Source organism: Mustela putorius, unplaced genomic scaffold (genome assembly GCF_011764305.1).
Source record: "Mustela putorius furo isolate JIRA1106 unplaced genomic scaffold, ASM1176430v1.1 tig00000129_pilon_pilon_pilon, whole genome shotgun sequence".
Classification (NCBI taxonomy): domain Eukaryota; kingdom Metazoa; phylum Chordata; class Mammalia; order Carnivora; family Mustelidae; genus Mustela; species Mustela putorius.
In genome coordinates, this window is record NW_025421290.1 from 7,540,145 (window position 1) to 7,555,218 (window position 15,074).

General features: G+C 34.7%; 1 protein-coding gene across 1 annotated transcript in view; it reads left to right on the top strand.

Annotated features, from left to right (window-relative positions):
• GPR137C (G protein-coupled receptor 137C) overlaps positions 1–15,074 on the top strand; it is a 67,238-nt gene that overhangs the window by 33,755 nt on the left and 18,409 nt on the right. The window contains exons 2-3 of the mRNA XM_004738791.3: positions 5,030–5,073; positions 6,663–6,891. Coding sequence (XP_004738848.1) covers positions 5,030–5,073; positions 6,663–6,891 — 273 coding nt within the window. The remainder of the gene's footprint in view (positions 1–5,029; positions 5,074–6,662; positions 6,892–15,074) is intronic.

Sequence of the window (15,074 nt, forward strand, 5' to 3'; positions counted from 1 at the left end):
GACCTGAGCTGAAGGCAGTTGCTTAACTAACTGAGCCACCCATGTTCCCTGGATTTCATTATTTTCTATGGCTGAGTAACTTTCCATTATATACATGTACCACATCTTTATCCATCGATCTCTCAATGAACACTTGGGCTGCTTCCATGTCTTGGCTATCATAAATAATGTTGCACTAAACATAGAAGTGCATATATCTTTTCTTATTAGCGTTTTCATATTCTTTGGGTAAATACCCAGTAGTTTAATTCCTGGGTCATATGGTAATTCTACTTTTAATTTTTTCAAGAACATCCATACTGTTTTCCATGGTAGCCACACAGTTTGCATTCCCACCAGTACTGCTTGAGGGGTTCCTTTTTTTCCAAATCCTCACCAAGACTTGTTGTTTCTTATGTTTTTTATTTTAGGCATTCTGACAGGTGATAGCTGTTGTGTTGTTGTTTTTTTTTTCATTGTGGTTTTGATCTGCATTTCCCTGGTAATCAGTGATGTTGAGCATCTTTTCATATGTATGTTAGCCATCTGTATGTCTTCTTTGGAGAAATGTCTGTTGATGTTTTCTGTCCATTTTGGTGTAGAGTTGTATAAGTTCTTCATATATTTTGGATATTAACCCCTTATCGGATATGTCATTTGCAGATACCTTCTTCCATTCAGTAGGTTGTCTTTTAATTTTGTTGATGCTTTCCTTTGTTGTTCAGAAGATTTTTTATTTTGATGTGGTCCTAATCATTTATTTTTGCTTTTGTTTCCTTAGCCTGAGGAGACATAACTAGACAAATGTTGCTATGGCCAATGTCAGAGAAATTACTGTGCGTGCTCTCTTCTAATATTTTTATGTATTCAGTTCTCACATTTAGTCTTTAGATTCATAACCTGAGAATGTGGTTTAGTAGACTCACTGAAGTTCAAGAGTATTTTAACTAGTGTTCTTCACACTATTCTATTCCATTTGCTACACTTCACCTAAGAAATCACTCAGACATAAAATCATATTACAGAGTTTGTAGGAGTTAAAGACTAATTCTTTAACATTTTTATACAAGGTCTCCACAATTAGGCAACTGCTTGCCCCTCCAATTCCACTTGCACTGTATTTCACCAAAATACTTGCTTTGACCCAAATTCACTGGTTATTTATTCCAACATATTCTGAAAACTTACTATGAACCAAGCATTTTGCTCAGCACTGGGGCTATAAATATAAGTAAGTTATGGTGTCTCTTAAGAATTAAATAAAAATGTGGGGCCCTAGGTGGCTCAGTGGGTTAAAGCCTCTGCCTTTGGCTCAGGTCGTGATCTCAGGGTCCTGGGATCGAGCCCTGCATTGGGCTCTCAGTTCGGCGGGGAGCCTGCTCCTTCCCCCCTCTCTGCCTGTCTCTCTTCCTACTCTGTCTGTCAAATAATAAAATCTTAAAAAAAATAAAAGAAAGAAATAAAAATGTAGATAAATTCCATAAAATGTGATTAGAAAAGCAAAGATACAGAGTGGTGTTTCTCTTCCTAAGTCACTTAAGGTGACAATATAAAAGATAACACTCAAGTACAAATCTTGAGGGATGAGTTAGAATTTGTTATATGACATAGAAAGCTTATTTCAGGGAAAGTAAAAACACAAAGGAAGGCACAGAGATGTGAAAATGAATCCCTTATTTGAAGAGTTGTAAATAATCCAGAATGGCCAGACCATAAGATTGAAGATGGGATAAAAGAATGCAAAGATGGGTGGGGCAAGATGATGAAAGACCTGTTATGTCAAAAGGAGTGTGGGCTTTGTCCTGGTATAATATGATCAAATTTACTTTTTTAAATGAAAATGCCCCCAGACACCTGGTTGGCTCAGATGGTTAAGCATCTGCCATTGACTCAGGTCATGATCCCAGGGTCCTGGGAACAAACCCCACATTGGACACCCTGCTCGGCAGGGAGCCTGCTTCGCCCTCTTCCTCTGCTACTCCCCCGCTTGTGCTCTCTTTCTCTCTCTGTCAAATAAATGAATAAAATCTTTTAAAAAATAAATAAAATGAAATGAAAATTCCCCGTAATACTAATAATTTATTCAGGCAATGGATGCTAAAACTAATGGATGAAAGTTTGAAGAACAAAAGAAGAACAAAGAAGAACAAAAAGATAATTACATTGTAAATATCTCTCCATGTGGTATTCATTACAAGGAGAAAAATGGTAACTTAATGGAGAAATTTGGTAGACACTACCTTAATCAGTTACTCAAAGTGAGCATCACAATAATAGATAAATCATGAGCATCCTGATGTAATTCATTGAGAACATAGCACCATCACTTCTGTGGTCTTCCTACCAAAATGGATATCCTGAATCTAATTATGAAAAAACAGATAAACCCAAACTGAGAAGCATACAAAATAACTGAAAAGATAAAGGGGAAAATGGAAAAGTAAAGAAGATTAAATGCACAGAGTAAGGCAAAATCCTGGTATTTTCCCCATAAACGGCATTATTGAAACAAAAGGCAAAATCTGAGTAAGGTCTGAAAATTAGGTAATAGTATTGTATCAACATTCAATTTTTTAAAATTTTGTAATTATATTGTGATTACATATGAGAATTTTATTTTTTAAGAAGTATACATTGAAGTACACATTTAGTGTTGAAGGAGCATCACATCTACAACTTACTGTCAAGTGATTTTTTAAAATCAGATTAAAACATGTTCATATATAGAACATACTGTTTATAGCAGATTATTCACAATACCCAAAAGGTGAAAGCTACTCAAGTGTCCATTGATGGTTGAATAGATAGACAAAATGTGATATGTACATACAATGGAATCTTATTCAGCTTTGAAGGGGATAGAAGATATGACATGAATTACAACATGGATGAACCTGTAAGACACTATGTTAAGTGTTATGAGCCAATCAGAAAAAGAACAAATACTGTATGATTCCCCTTAGATTAGGGTACTAGAGCTATCAGATTCACAGATGGAAGGTATAATGGTGGTTGCCAGGTGCTGGAGGAGGGAGTAATCAAGAGTTATTATTTAATGAATACAGAGCTTTAGTTTGGGAAGGTGAAAATTTTCTGGAGTTGAATGATGGTGATGGTTCGCACAACAATGTGAATGTACTTAACACAATTAAACTATACCCTTAAAAATGGTTAAATGGGGGACCCCTGGAGGGCTCAGTCAGTTAGCTCCTGACTTTTGGTTTCAGTTCAGGGCATGATATCAAAGTCATGGGATGGAGCGCCATGTTGGACTTCAAGCTCAGCACAGAGTCTACTTAAGTTTCTGTCTCCCTCTGCCCTTCCCCCACACTCTCTATTTTTCTCTCTGTAAAATAAATATACAAGTCTCTTTTAAAAAGGATTCACAGGTGCCTAGGTGGCTCAGTTGGTTAAGCATCTACGTTTGGCTCAGTTCATAACCTCAGGGCCCTGGGATGGGCCATGTCAGGCCTCCTGCTCAGCAGGGAGTCTGCTTCTCCCTCTCCCTCTGCCACCCCATGCCCTCTCCCTCTCTCTCTCAAATGAATAAAATTTTTTAAAAATCTTTTAAAAATGGTTAAATGGTGAATTTTGCATTATATATATATATTATATATATATACACACAATGTGCAATTTATAAAAATAGAAATCATTAAAATTTTATGTAGACAGGTGATAATAAAGGAAAAGTAGTAAAATGAACACTTATCTTTGAAGAATATAGATGGAATAAAGAAGAGAAGCAGAGAGACCATCTGAAAAGTGTCCTAATGTGTACCTCAGACAGAGAAAATGGATACATCTGAGAATGATTAGGAAACTAATAGGATAATATTTTAGACTCCTGTATCACATTTGGCTTCTGGTTAACCAAAATACACAGATACAAGTGCATGCACTGGTTGCTATCTTTGCCTGAGCATTTATCTAACACTCACTTGCCCTTCATAACTTGGCTCTGGCTTGAATGTGACTTCCTTTGAGAAGTCCTCACTGATTCTACACAGTCTTTCCCCTTTCTCCTTACCTCACACCATTTCTTGGACTGAATTAAGTCTTTTTCCCTTCTGAGATGTTGTGATAACATCTTTTGCACTGATATCAACTGTGTCATTTCATATTTTGGAGTGTTTGCATAAAAAATCTAAATATCTTCCGAGCATCTAAATAAAGTCCAAATTCACCAGTAAGAAATTAAGACCTTTCCCACAAGGCTGTCAGAATTTACCACGATTATTTCAAATTCTATTTACCGACCTACTTAATTTTATTCAACAAGTATTTGAAACCTACCCTTTGCAAGGCTTTGTGAAAGAGGGAAGTTTCTAAATATGATACATGATCATTATCTTTGTGTTCATTTTTTGGTCCCTTGTTTCCTTTTACTACTTCATTGCATCTTAGGGGAAAATAATCTTTGGAGAACATTCATCCATATTCATATTTAAGTAAGCAGTTCCATTTTAAGACAAAATGTAAGTGGAGTGCCTGGGTGGCTCAGTTGGGCAAGCATCTGCCTTCAGCTCAGATCATGATCCTGGGGGTCCTAGGATTGAGTCCCGCATCGGGCTCCTTCCTCAGCAGGGACCCTGCCTGTCCCTCTCCCTGCAGCTCTCCCTGCTTGTGTTCTCTGTCTCTGACAAATAAGTCAATAAACAAATAAATAAGTAAAATCTTTTTTAAAAAAAGACAAAATGTAGATCATATATTAAAGTTTAGAATAGGTGGAAAACTATCCGGCACAATGTTTGGCTCATAATAAAAGTTCGATAAATGTTTAAACTGGATACATTCTATCTAAAATTTTAAAGATAGAAATTTAAATTTAATACTATAACAAAGAAAATTATTATTGCTTTAAGCCTTTGGAAACCTGTTTATGGTTGCTTCATGGTAGTTCAAATGTTAAAAGTTGAATTTTTACTTATGTTATTCGTAACATATTACTATTTGTAGTTTTATCACTTTGAAACACAAAGTCGAAACAAGTTTAAGAATATATATTACACATGTTTTTTCAAAACCTTTTTCTATACTCTCTTTATAGGTTATATGTAAAGTCAGATGTGCCACTGAACTTGACAAACACAAGTAAGTTTCATGAGTAGCAAGATCTGGTTTTTTTCACAGCAGACTTCTCAAGGTAGAAGGGCATGGTGGTTGAAGGAGTTGTAGCAGGTTTTTTTTTTTTTTTTTTTTTTTTTCACTGTTCCAAAATTCATTGTTTATGCAACACACCCAGTGCTCCATGCAGTACGTGCCCTCCTTAATACCCACCGCCAGGCAGCAGTTTTATAGGAAGTCCAGTAGTTAGATTAGCACATGGGAAATGAATTGAGTACTGCATAGCTCTCCCCCTTCAGCCTTATTGCTGCCTAACACCTTTTTTTGCTGCTCTGCTACTGTCCTGCTTTAGATGTCAGATATAGTTTCATAGGGCCCACACATACTAAAGTTAGATTTTACTGTTTAGGGCAAGCATGTACAGTATAGTTCCATGAAATGAGGAATGTGTCAGTACTGACTAACATCAAAAATGAGAGTGCTAAGCTGGGGAGTCAGGAGATTGGGGTTTCAGATCAATTCTCCCACTAACTGGTCGACTCATCTAACCTCTCTATACATACTTGGCTTCTCCCGGGTATATGGTTAGCTTCAAGGTCCATTTTGGGGTTTCAAGTTTTATGGTATTATTTTTATTATGTAATCTGAGAGAATATTAAGATCTGAAGTCCTCAAACTAAAATCTTTGTGCTTTGAATGTACACCTAACAAAGATTGCTTGTTACAAATTACACTTTACCTTCAGTTAACCTCTTGTACCAAAGGCAGACAATATTTTATGATTTCCACTCTTGAAAGTGACCCGAAATAGAAGATATTAGGATGCCAAATAAATTAATTTAGGTTATAAATATATTTGCACTGAGAACAGATAGCTGTTACAGCTACTTGATACAAATATCTGCCCCTTACCTGAAGAGTTTTTATGCACCGATCTGATTTTTTTTAAGGGGATATAGTTGAGGTATCTCATTTTCAGAGTTGCTATATATGCATTGTAAATATGCAACTTTATAAGAAGCTGAGGTATCAATGAGGTGTGCTTGAAACTCTACATATACTGTCCCTATGTTCTTCCTTGGTCATGTTTGAAAGTAATGTTTGCTATGGATAGTCAAAAGTTCATAAAAATTGAACATTATTTAAAACAGATTTCTCTTAACCTCTTAAAATTAATATTAGGGATCAACTTAAATTTAGATAGGTATATTAATTTCCCAAGAAAATTATAAAAGCTTCATAATTCCTAGAATTGAAAGGTCAATGAAAATATGTTTAGTAGTTATAAAATGAAAAATGCAGGATTACTTTAATTAGTGTTAAAATAGTCTTATATTATTCTTCCTGGTAGAAGCAGCTGAGTTCAAGTCCACATGCAATTATGTTTAAATTAGTGTTTTAAAACCTTATGCTATTTTAAAATTGTTTAGATACTAATTTTGTAACAGTGAAGATAACTCAAGTAACTCTGAGTGATTATTAAATTTGTAATTAATGAAATTATAAAGATTTTAAGCTAAAGGTATTATTATAACTGCAGTACCACACTAATTCAGAATTAAGTCTAATCTCATTAACATATGAACATCTAATAAATTTATTTTTTTTTCTTTCAGAATTCTGTTGCATTTGGGCTTTATATTGGCAAGCCTTCTTTTTTTAGTGGTGAACTTGACTTGTGCAATGCTAGTCCACGGAGATGTCCCAGAAAATCAGTTGAAATGGACTGTGTTTGTTCGAGCATTAGTTAATGATAGCCTGTTTATTCTTTGTGCCATCTCTTTAGTTAGTTACATATGCAAAATTACAAAAATGTCATCAGCAAATGTCTACCTCGAATCAAAGGTAAGTATATTTCTTAAATTTACACTTGAAAATCTAACTTCAAATCCTCATCCCATGAAGCATATTTTAATGGAAAGCTTATGTTTTTTTAAAAGTGTTCTGAACGTAAGGTATATTTTTGAGCTTGAAAGAATGCTCACAAGATATTAAAAGGCATTCAAAACTTGGCCATTACTAAATAATAGGTTTTTTTTTAAGTTTCTATTGAACATGTTCTATATCCTATGACTTATAGCCTCTGCATAGAAAGGTAAATTAAATAAACCATAATTTACATGAATGTATCACAAATGGCCTAATACATAAAGCCACACTAATAAGATTTCATCAGGGAGGGTGGCAATATTGCTGTTAAAAATTCACCAGATTATATCTACATGCATTTGGGTTAGCAGTGTTAAAATGTCATACTTCCAAGGTGGTGTTTATTTGTATGAAGATTTAGAAAATGTTATTTCATCCCATAATATGAAGACCCTATGATTTTAAAACAGCTAGTCATGTAATTAAACGTATAAATGCCTTGCTTCTGCCTTTCCTTATACTTTGGATCAGCAAACAGAGGCCAATGCTAAGCTATTAACAGAGAACCATAGAAGTTTCTACTGCTGATTGACAATGTGGTTGAGCAGTGAGTCAGTCATCAGAGTGTATGTGTCACTGGGTGTATGGGTATAGATGTGTGGATTTGGGTGTGTGATTTATATATACACACAAGCTTGCCCTAATCTGGCATCATTATCTATTCACTGAAGATAAGTAAGATAGTGTCTTAAACAGTTCTCTGAAATATAGTTAGACTTCTATATTGTTGTCATTTTTCATATAACCCTAGTAAAAGTTAAATGTATGGTAATCAACTTGTCCTTTAAGTTTAGGTAGAGACTTTAATTTTAGTTTTTAAACATGTATCAGTATAATGCAGGATAAATACAGAAATAGAAATAAAAATATATATACATAAAGAGAGAGAGAGAGACTTTCAAACCTACTAATCTTACCTGGAAAATAATTGTATCCGATTTCTATCCTAAAAAGTTCCCAAAATGTAAATGTTTTTGCTAATTCAGGCTTCAGTTTAGTATTAGAAATGATAATGTCACCACTGTAGTATATAATCTTGTGATATATCAATAGCGTCCCCACTTAATGTAATAATATCACTGTAAAATTCATACCTTGTGCTTTTCTACTGATAAAGCATAAATAGATGTGACTGAATTTAAAAGCCTTCTTTTCTGCATATCTAACAACTTTTAAAGTTTGGATTATTTGCTTTGAAATAGATATTTCTCCAAATATAGTAAAGTTGCCAAACTGAGTGGAAAATCTCATCTGATAACTCCTCCAGAATTATTTCAAACATCTTCCCCTAACTATCATATGAAAGGTGTTCACTTTTTATTATTATTATTGTTATTATTATTTTAGAATTCTTACATTTAAAAGGTACATGGATACAGAATTCTCTAGGAACACTATAGAGAGACATGCTTAAATACAGGCCTTTACGGGTAAACATAATATATTAGATTATTTATATTACATTGTACAGTTATATAGTTTTTGGTCTTCCTAACTAGGTTATAAACATTTATTCAAAGAGTACATCATCTTGCTTTCATGTTCTCCTTGTAAAATCACTAGGCCCATTTTAATTTTTTTACTTCTGCACAGGAATAGCCATTTCTTGTATTCAGTCAACATATAGAAGCTGAACATCTACCTCTGCCACTTTCAAACTGACTCTGCTTCCTACCAGCTCTGAGAGCATTTTCTTAAAGCTCAGATGTTGGTCTTCTGTTTTTCTGTTTATTCTTCTCTCCTTCTTCTACATATTCAGTGAGAATGAGATCTTCCATGATTTGTTTCAACTCAGTCTTACCCATCTTATTTCTAAATGGCACACAACATTCTTTCCTGTCTCTATATCCTTAGGCTGTTTTATTTTCCAGGAACATCTCTCTCCTACTCTGTGTTCTATAATCTGTTTGTCCTCATCTTACCAAACTTTGAAGGCATAATTCTAGTGTTTTCCCTTTTTATGGACTTAATTTGATTCCTTCTCCTTCACTTCGAGAATAAAATTCAGAAACAACTATCTGGACTCTCTTCTTAAAAAAGCTTTTATTCCTTTACCAGCTAGGACAGTGCTGTGTATTAGTTCCCTTTTTCAAAAAAAATAGCAACTCTAATTTGGTTTTTAAATATTAGTTATTGCCAATTTGAATAGTTTATTTCTGCACATTCATTTTTCTATTTTCTTACTAATTAAGGTTTTTACTTTTTTCTTTGTCTATGTTCTTATATAGATACATGATTTATTGTTTTGTAAATAAGATATTTAGAGCGATATGTTTTCTCAAGTACTACTTTGGCAGCTTTCCATAATCTTGTTATATTGTACCAACATTCTTATTTAACAAAAACAAAGGAAATTTTCTGTTTCCATTTCAGTGATGTCTCCAACATTACATACATATATACCAATGTGAATTAGATATTATCTTTATAGATAGGTCTTCCTCCAGCTTATTTTGGTAGAAAGCCTAAAATTCAGACACCTATCCTATTCAGGTCCCCTGACTTCCATGAGAAGTTACCGGTTTTACCCTCTGCTTGACTGTCTAGGCATATGAATCTGGCCTAATAAACAATATAGAATTTCTGTACTCCAGGTTCTTGAAATAAACTCTCAACTGTTAAATTCAAAAGCTTAATTACCAGAAAGATTACCTGAAGAGATGTCTAGTCTTTCCATCTCCCTATCTATTCTATATTTTATCTTTAGCCCAGTCCAGATGTTTTGTACTCAGACTACATTGTTCCATGGGTGGAATTGTCTGTTCTGACCTATACTTTGACATCATGCTTTGGCCTATATGAAGAAATATGTAAGAAACATTTATCTTAAAATTTTCTATTGTATAATGTTTTTTTTTAAAGATTTTTTATTTATTTATTTGACAGACAGGGATCACAAGTAGGCAGAGAGGCAGGCAGAGGGAGAGAGGGAGAAGCAGGCTCCCTGCCAAGCAGAGAGCCCGATGTGGGGCTCGATCCCAGGACCCTGAGATCATGACCCGAGCCGAAGGCAGAGGCTTAACCCACTGAGCCACCCAGGCGCCCCTATTGTATAATGTTCTTAAGGATATTGTCTACATAGTGTTCTGGAAAAAATATCTTTTTCTCCAGTTCAGTACCAGGTAAAACAGTATTGATTAAATCCTTCTTTTCTCTGATCACTATGCCATTCAGAGGCAAATATGTGGCTCATCTCTACATCAATCATAGATGACCTTATGATATCTACTTTGGGTTCTGGCTCTACCACTAGTTTTACTTCACTCTCTTATTCCCCAGCACCACCACACACATGTACATTCCTGTGTATTGTGTGTGTTTGTGTGCATCTCTGTAACTACTTCAAATTCTCTTTTGCAATGAGGGTGGCATAAATAAAAAATGGTATTGATATACTTTTGGATATGTTTATCTTTTTTCAGATATATCAATTTTTAATTAATTTGGAAAGACCTTAGTGAAAGACAGTGAATGTACCATAGTGATTAAGAGCTGGAAACCTGAGGGGCGCCTGGGTGGCTTAGTGGGTTAAAGCCTCTGCCTTCGGCTCAGGTCAGGGTCCCAGGGTCTTGGGATCAAGTCGCGCATCGAGCTTTTTGCTCAGCAGGGAGCCTGCTTCCCTTCCTCTCTCTGTCAAATAAATATATAATCTCTCTATAATATATATATAGATTATATGTATAATCTATATATATATTATAGAGAGATTATAGAGATCACTTATTATAGATAATAAGTGATCTCTCTCTCTCTGTCAAATAAATAAATAAAATCTTAAAAAAAAAAAAAAGAGCTGGAAACCTGAGAACAAAGATGTAAGGCCATAAATCCCATCTTCTGTTTACTGGCTATACGGCACTGGACGAGTAACAGCATCTCTAAGCTTCAGTCAGCTGACCTGTTAAATGGGAATAATGATAGTGTTGCTCATATGGGTCATTATTAGGGCAAGGTAGTACCTTGCAAGGTGGTTATAAGAACTAAATGAAATTTTATATAAAGTGCTTAGTATACTGCCTAGCACTTGAGAAGTGCTTTTAAATGTTAGCTATTATGATCCTAACATGTACTAAGGGATAATATAGTTTTAGTTTCAGGAAGTAAATATAGTTTCAGGAAGTCCTTGAATTCTTGAAATTGTTGGCAAAATTTATCTGGAGGGGGGTCCTATACATGTAATCAAATTCTCAAAAGGAACAGTGATTCAAAAAAGAGTAAGAATCATTGAAGAAGTGAATTTCTTTTTTTAATATTTTATTTAAATATTTTATTTTAATTTTACATGATTCCATCTTATTTATGTACCATTCCACATAGCTTTTAATAAGAGTTAAAGTCTCTAATAGGTTACATTTCATCTAATATTTAAATAGCTTCCCTTCAAAATTCATAGATCAAATATTGTCGAAAAAATGTAATGGCATTTTTAATCATAGGCATATTTTGTTCTGAAATCTCTTATATCTTTTATTACAATCTCTATTTCCTTTTATTTGCATTTTCACGGTAGATGATGCTGTCTTAACTTTTTATTTATTACTAACATTTCAAGTGTGTCTCATTAACTTAAAATACAGAGCTGTTGAGGTTTTAACAAATCCTTTATATGGTAAACAAATAGTTTATATTTATTGACATGATTGTGTGTTAGTATTGGTCTTTTTCTCCTATTGGTTTCTTTTATTGCTGTTTGCTTTGCCTTCATTTCTATGATTTCTGTGGTATGTTTGAATTTATATAATTTTTACCAGAATTATAACATAACTTTTAACTTTAAAATGCATACTGATGGGGCTCCTGGGTGGCACAGTTGGTTTAGTGTCCAACTCTTGGTTTCACTGCAGACTGTGATGTAAAGGTCATGAGACTGAGCTCCACACTGGGCTCCAGGCTCCAGCCTCCAGCCTCCGTGCTCTGTGCTCCAGGCTCTGGCTCTGGGCTCAAGGCTTAAGACTCTTTCTCCCTCTCCATCTGCCCTTCCCCCCAGGTTGCTCTCGCGCTCACTCTGTCTCTCAAATAAACGAATTTTAATTATTTTTAATTAATTTACTTATTTATTTGACACAGAGAGAGATGACAAGTAGGCAGAGAGGCAGGCAGAGACAGAGAGGGGGGGAAGAAGGCTCCCTGCTGAGCAGAGAGCCTGATGCAGGGCTCAATCCCAGGACCCTGAGATCATGACCTGAGCAGAAGGTAGAGGCTTAACCCAAATCTTTAAAAAGTAAATAAATAAAATGCATGCTGATAAGAGTGTTTTTATTCTAATATTCCTTTCCATTTCAGAAAAAAAAGAATATTTATAAGACTGTAGAACGTATATCATTTTTAATGGATAAAATAACTTTATCAGCACAAAAAGTTTAAACCAATGTTGATGCTTAGCCCCTGTAATGATAGGTTGGGGTTATCTGTATAAAAGACCACTCAAAGTCATGGTGGAAATAAAAGTTAAACTTTTAGGTTTATCTCTTTGGTCAGGGACATGCCCAATTTTATATTTAGGTAAGAGTATAAAAGGAATCATTGTCTGATACTTAGTATTAGATCAGCTTGTCTCCTAGCCCAGTCAACCATTTGCAAATAAAGCATTCTCTCTCTCTCCTGAATTCCTGTTTTAATTACTATGTAAACCTTTGTATCCAATGTTCACTCAACCCTTTATCCATATCAATTTAATGTATTGGAATGGGAAACAGCATCAGCATCTTGCAGAGACATAGTAATATTCAATTTTACTGATATTTCTGATCTTACATGCAGACAAGGTGATCCTATAAAACCCAGGCAGTGGGTTATGATAATTTAAGCCATAATTGAAGAAATAGGCTAAAATACTATGGGTGTCTCTCTTCCACCTCCCCCAAATACAATTTAACCAGAATTTGGAGAGGATGCTGCTAGAGAAATAGAGGCTGCACCATCCTCTATAATGGTATGATTACCACTTTCCTGATATTTTGCTTTAATTTCTCTTCTGAATTATGAGGCTTTACTCTCTCCATCTTAAGTTGTGGCACTTCTTTACTTTGCTGTCTTCATTACTCCAGTACTTATACCCCAAGTCTTACTTCTTATTCTGTTGCTGAGTAGACCTACCACACACTTGTCCCATTTTTAAAAATCCATAGGAGACAGAAATCTAATTTGTCTCTGCAGCATGAAACTATTTTTGAAACTGTTTAGATATTATTATCAAAATTCTATTGACCCTTGAACAATAGAGGGATTAGGGGCACTGATCTCCACATAAAACCTACGTATGACAGTGTGCCTGTGGCTGACTCTTGATTTTGGCTCAAGTCATGATCTCAGGGCCCTGGGATCAAGCCCTGTGTTGGGACTCTGTGCTCAGTGGGGAGTCTGCTTGAGATTTCTCTCTCACTCTCCTTCTACCCCTTTCCCCCACTCATATGCTCTCTCTCTCTCTCATAAATAAATAAATCCTTTTAAAAAAAACCCACATGTAACTTTTGAATCCCCCAAAATGTCTTCTAATGCCTTTGTTTCTTTTTAAGTATAGGTGACACACTAACTCCCCAAAAATTTACTAGTAGCCTACTGTTGACTAATATAAACAGTCTATTAACACATACTTTATTTGTATATTATATGTATTAATATACTGTTTTCTTATAATAAAGTAAACTAGGGGAAAGAAAATGTTATTAAGAAGATCATAAGTAAGGGGTGCCTAGGTGGCTCAGTTGGTTAAATGTCTGCCTTCAGCTCAGGTTATGATCCTGGGGTCCTGGGATCAAGCCTGTTTCTCCCATTCCCTCTGACTCTGCCCCCTGCTTGTCCTCTCACTCATGCTCTCGCTCTGTCAAATGAATAAATAAAAAAGATCTTTTAAGAAAATCATAAGGAAGAGAAAATACATTTATAATACTGAGTTTAAAACACACAAACAAAAAAAAACCCTGTATATAAGTGGACCCATGCAGTTCAAATCTGTTGTTAAAGGATTAACTGTATATTTTTTAATTTACTAATTATCATTACTTTGTTTTCTTATCATTGATGTTTAGTTTGGCATTTTTGTTATTACTTTTCCTCTTATTGTTGCTTAGTTTGGCATTGTAATTCCAAATGGAAATAGCATTTGCGAGATTGTTTCAAAAAATATATGTAGGATTCAGCTTCTGGTAATGGTTGAGTAGCTTCTATTGGACAAAACATCCACAGATAGCAATGATAAATTCTGGACAAAATATAACACTGAAGGCACTGGAGAGCAACTACTTAGAAGAAGGAAATGACATTGAGTAAGTTTCCTGTTTTTTACAGCTTCTAGCCTGAGGAAAGTTCTCATCCATGGGGCAGTCAAAAATTGAAGAGAAAACCTCTGTTTTACTTGCTTGAAGAATCAGAAGACAAAATTCAAGTAACTACCACAGATGGAAAATGTGGGAAATATCAAGAAGAGGACACCCAGGTAGAGGAAGCTACAAATTCTGATGACAAATTCTGCCAAGTTTTTATCTGCTACCTGAACTACATATGAGCAGTACAGTACTCAAGCATCAAAGTTAAGGATATTTCAACTGCCATCCATGCTTACATGGTTTGGGATTTGAGTCTAGCCGAGTTAATTTTTGCTTAAAAAAAAAAAAAAAGGAAAAGAAAAAGAAAAAAAAAACGCAACACTTTTCAGAAGAATATAACTGAATCCAGACTCTCTAAAACATGTCATCTGCAAGATCCAAAAAACAATCCAAGGTTACTGGCTATATGAAGAAACTGGAAAAATACAACTCATACTCTCAGAGCAAAAAGCAATCATTGGAAGCAATTCCCCCTTCCAGATGACTTAGATGTTGGCTATATCAGACAAATATTTTCTCATATGCTCAAGTATGCTTAAGGAAAATATACTTTGATAAATAAATAGGAAATCTCAGGAGAAAATAGGAACTATAAAAATAAATTCTAGAATTAAAAAATACAATATTTAAAATTAAAAAGTCACCAGTTGGGTGACTTAACAGCAGGTAGGAGAGGAAAGAAGAACAAGTCAATGAACTTAAATCAACAGAAATTATCCAATTTGAAGAATAGAGGAGGGTGAGTGGAAAGAAGATAATAAAATGAACACAGTC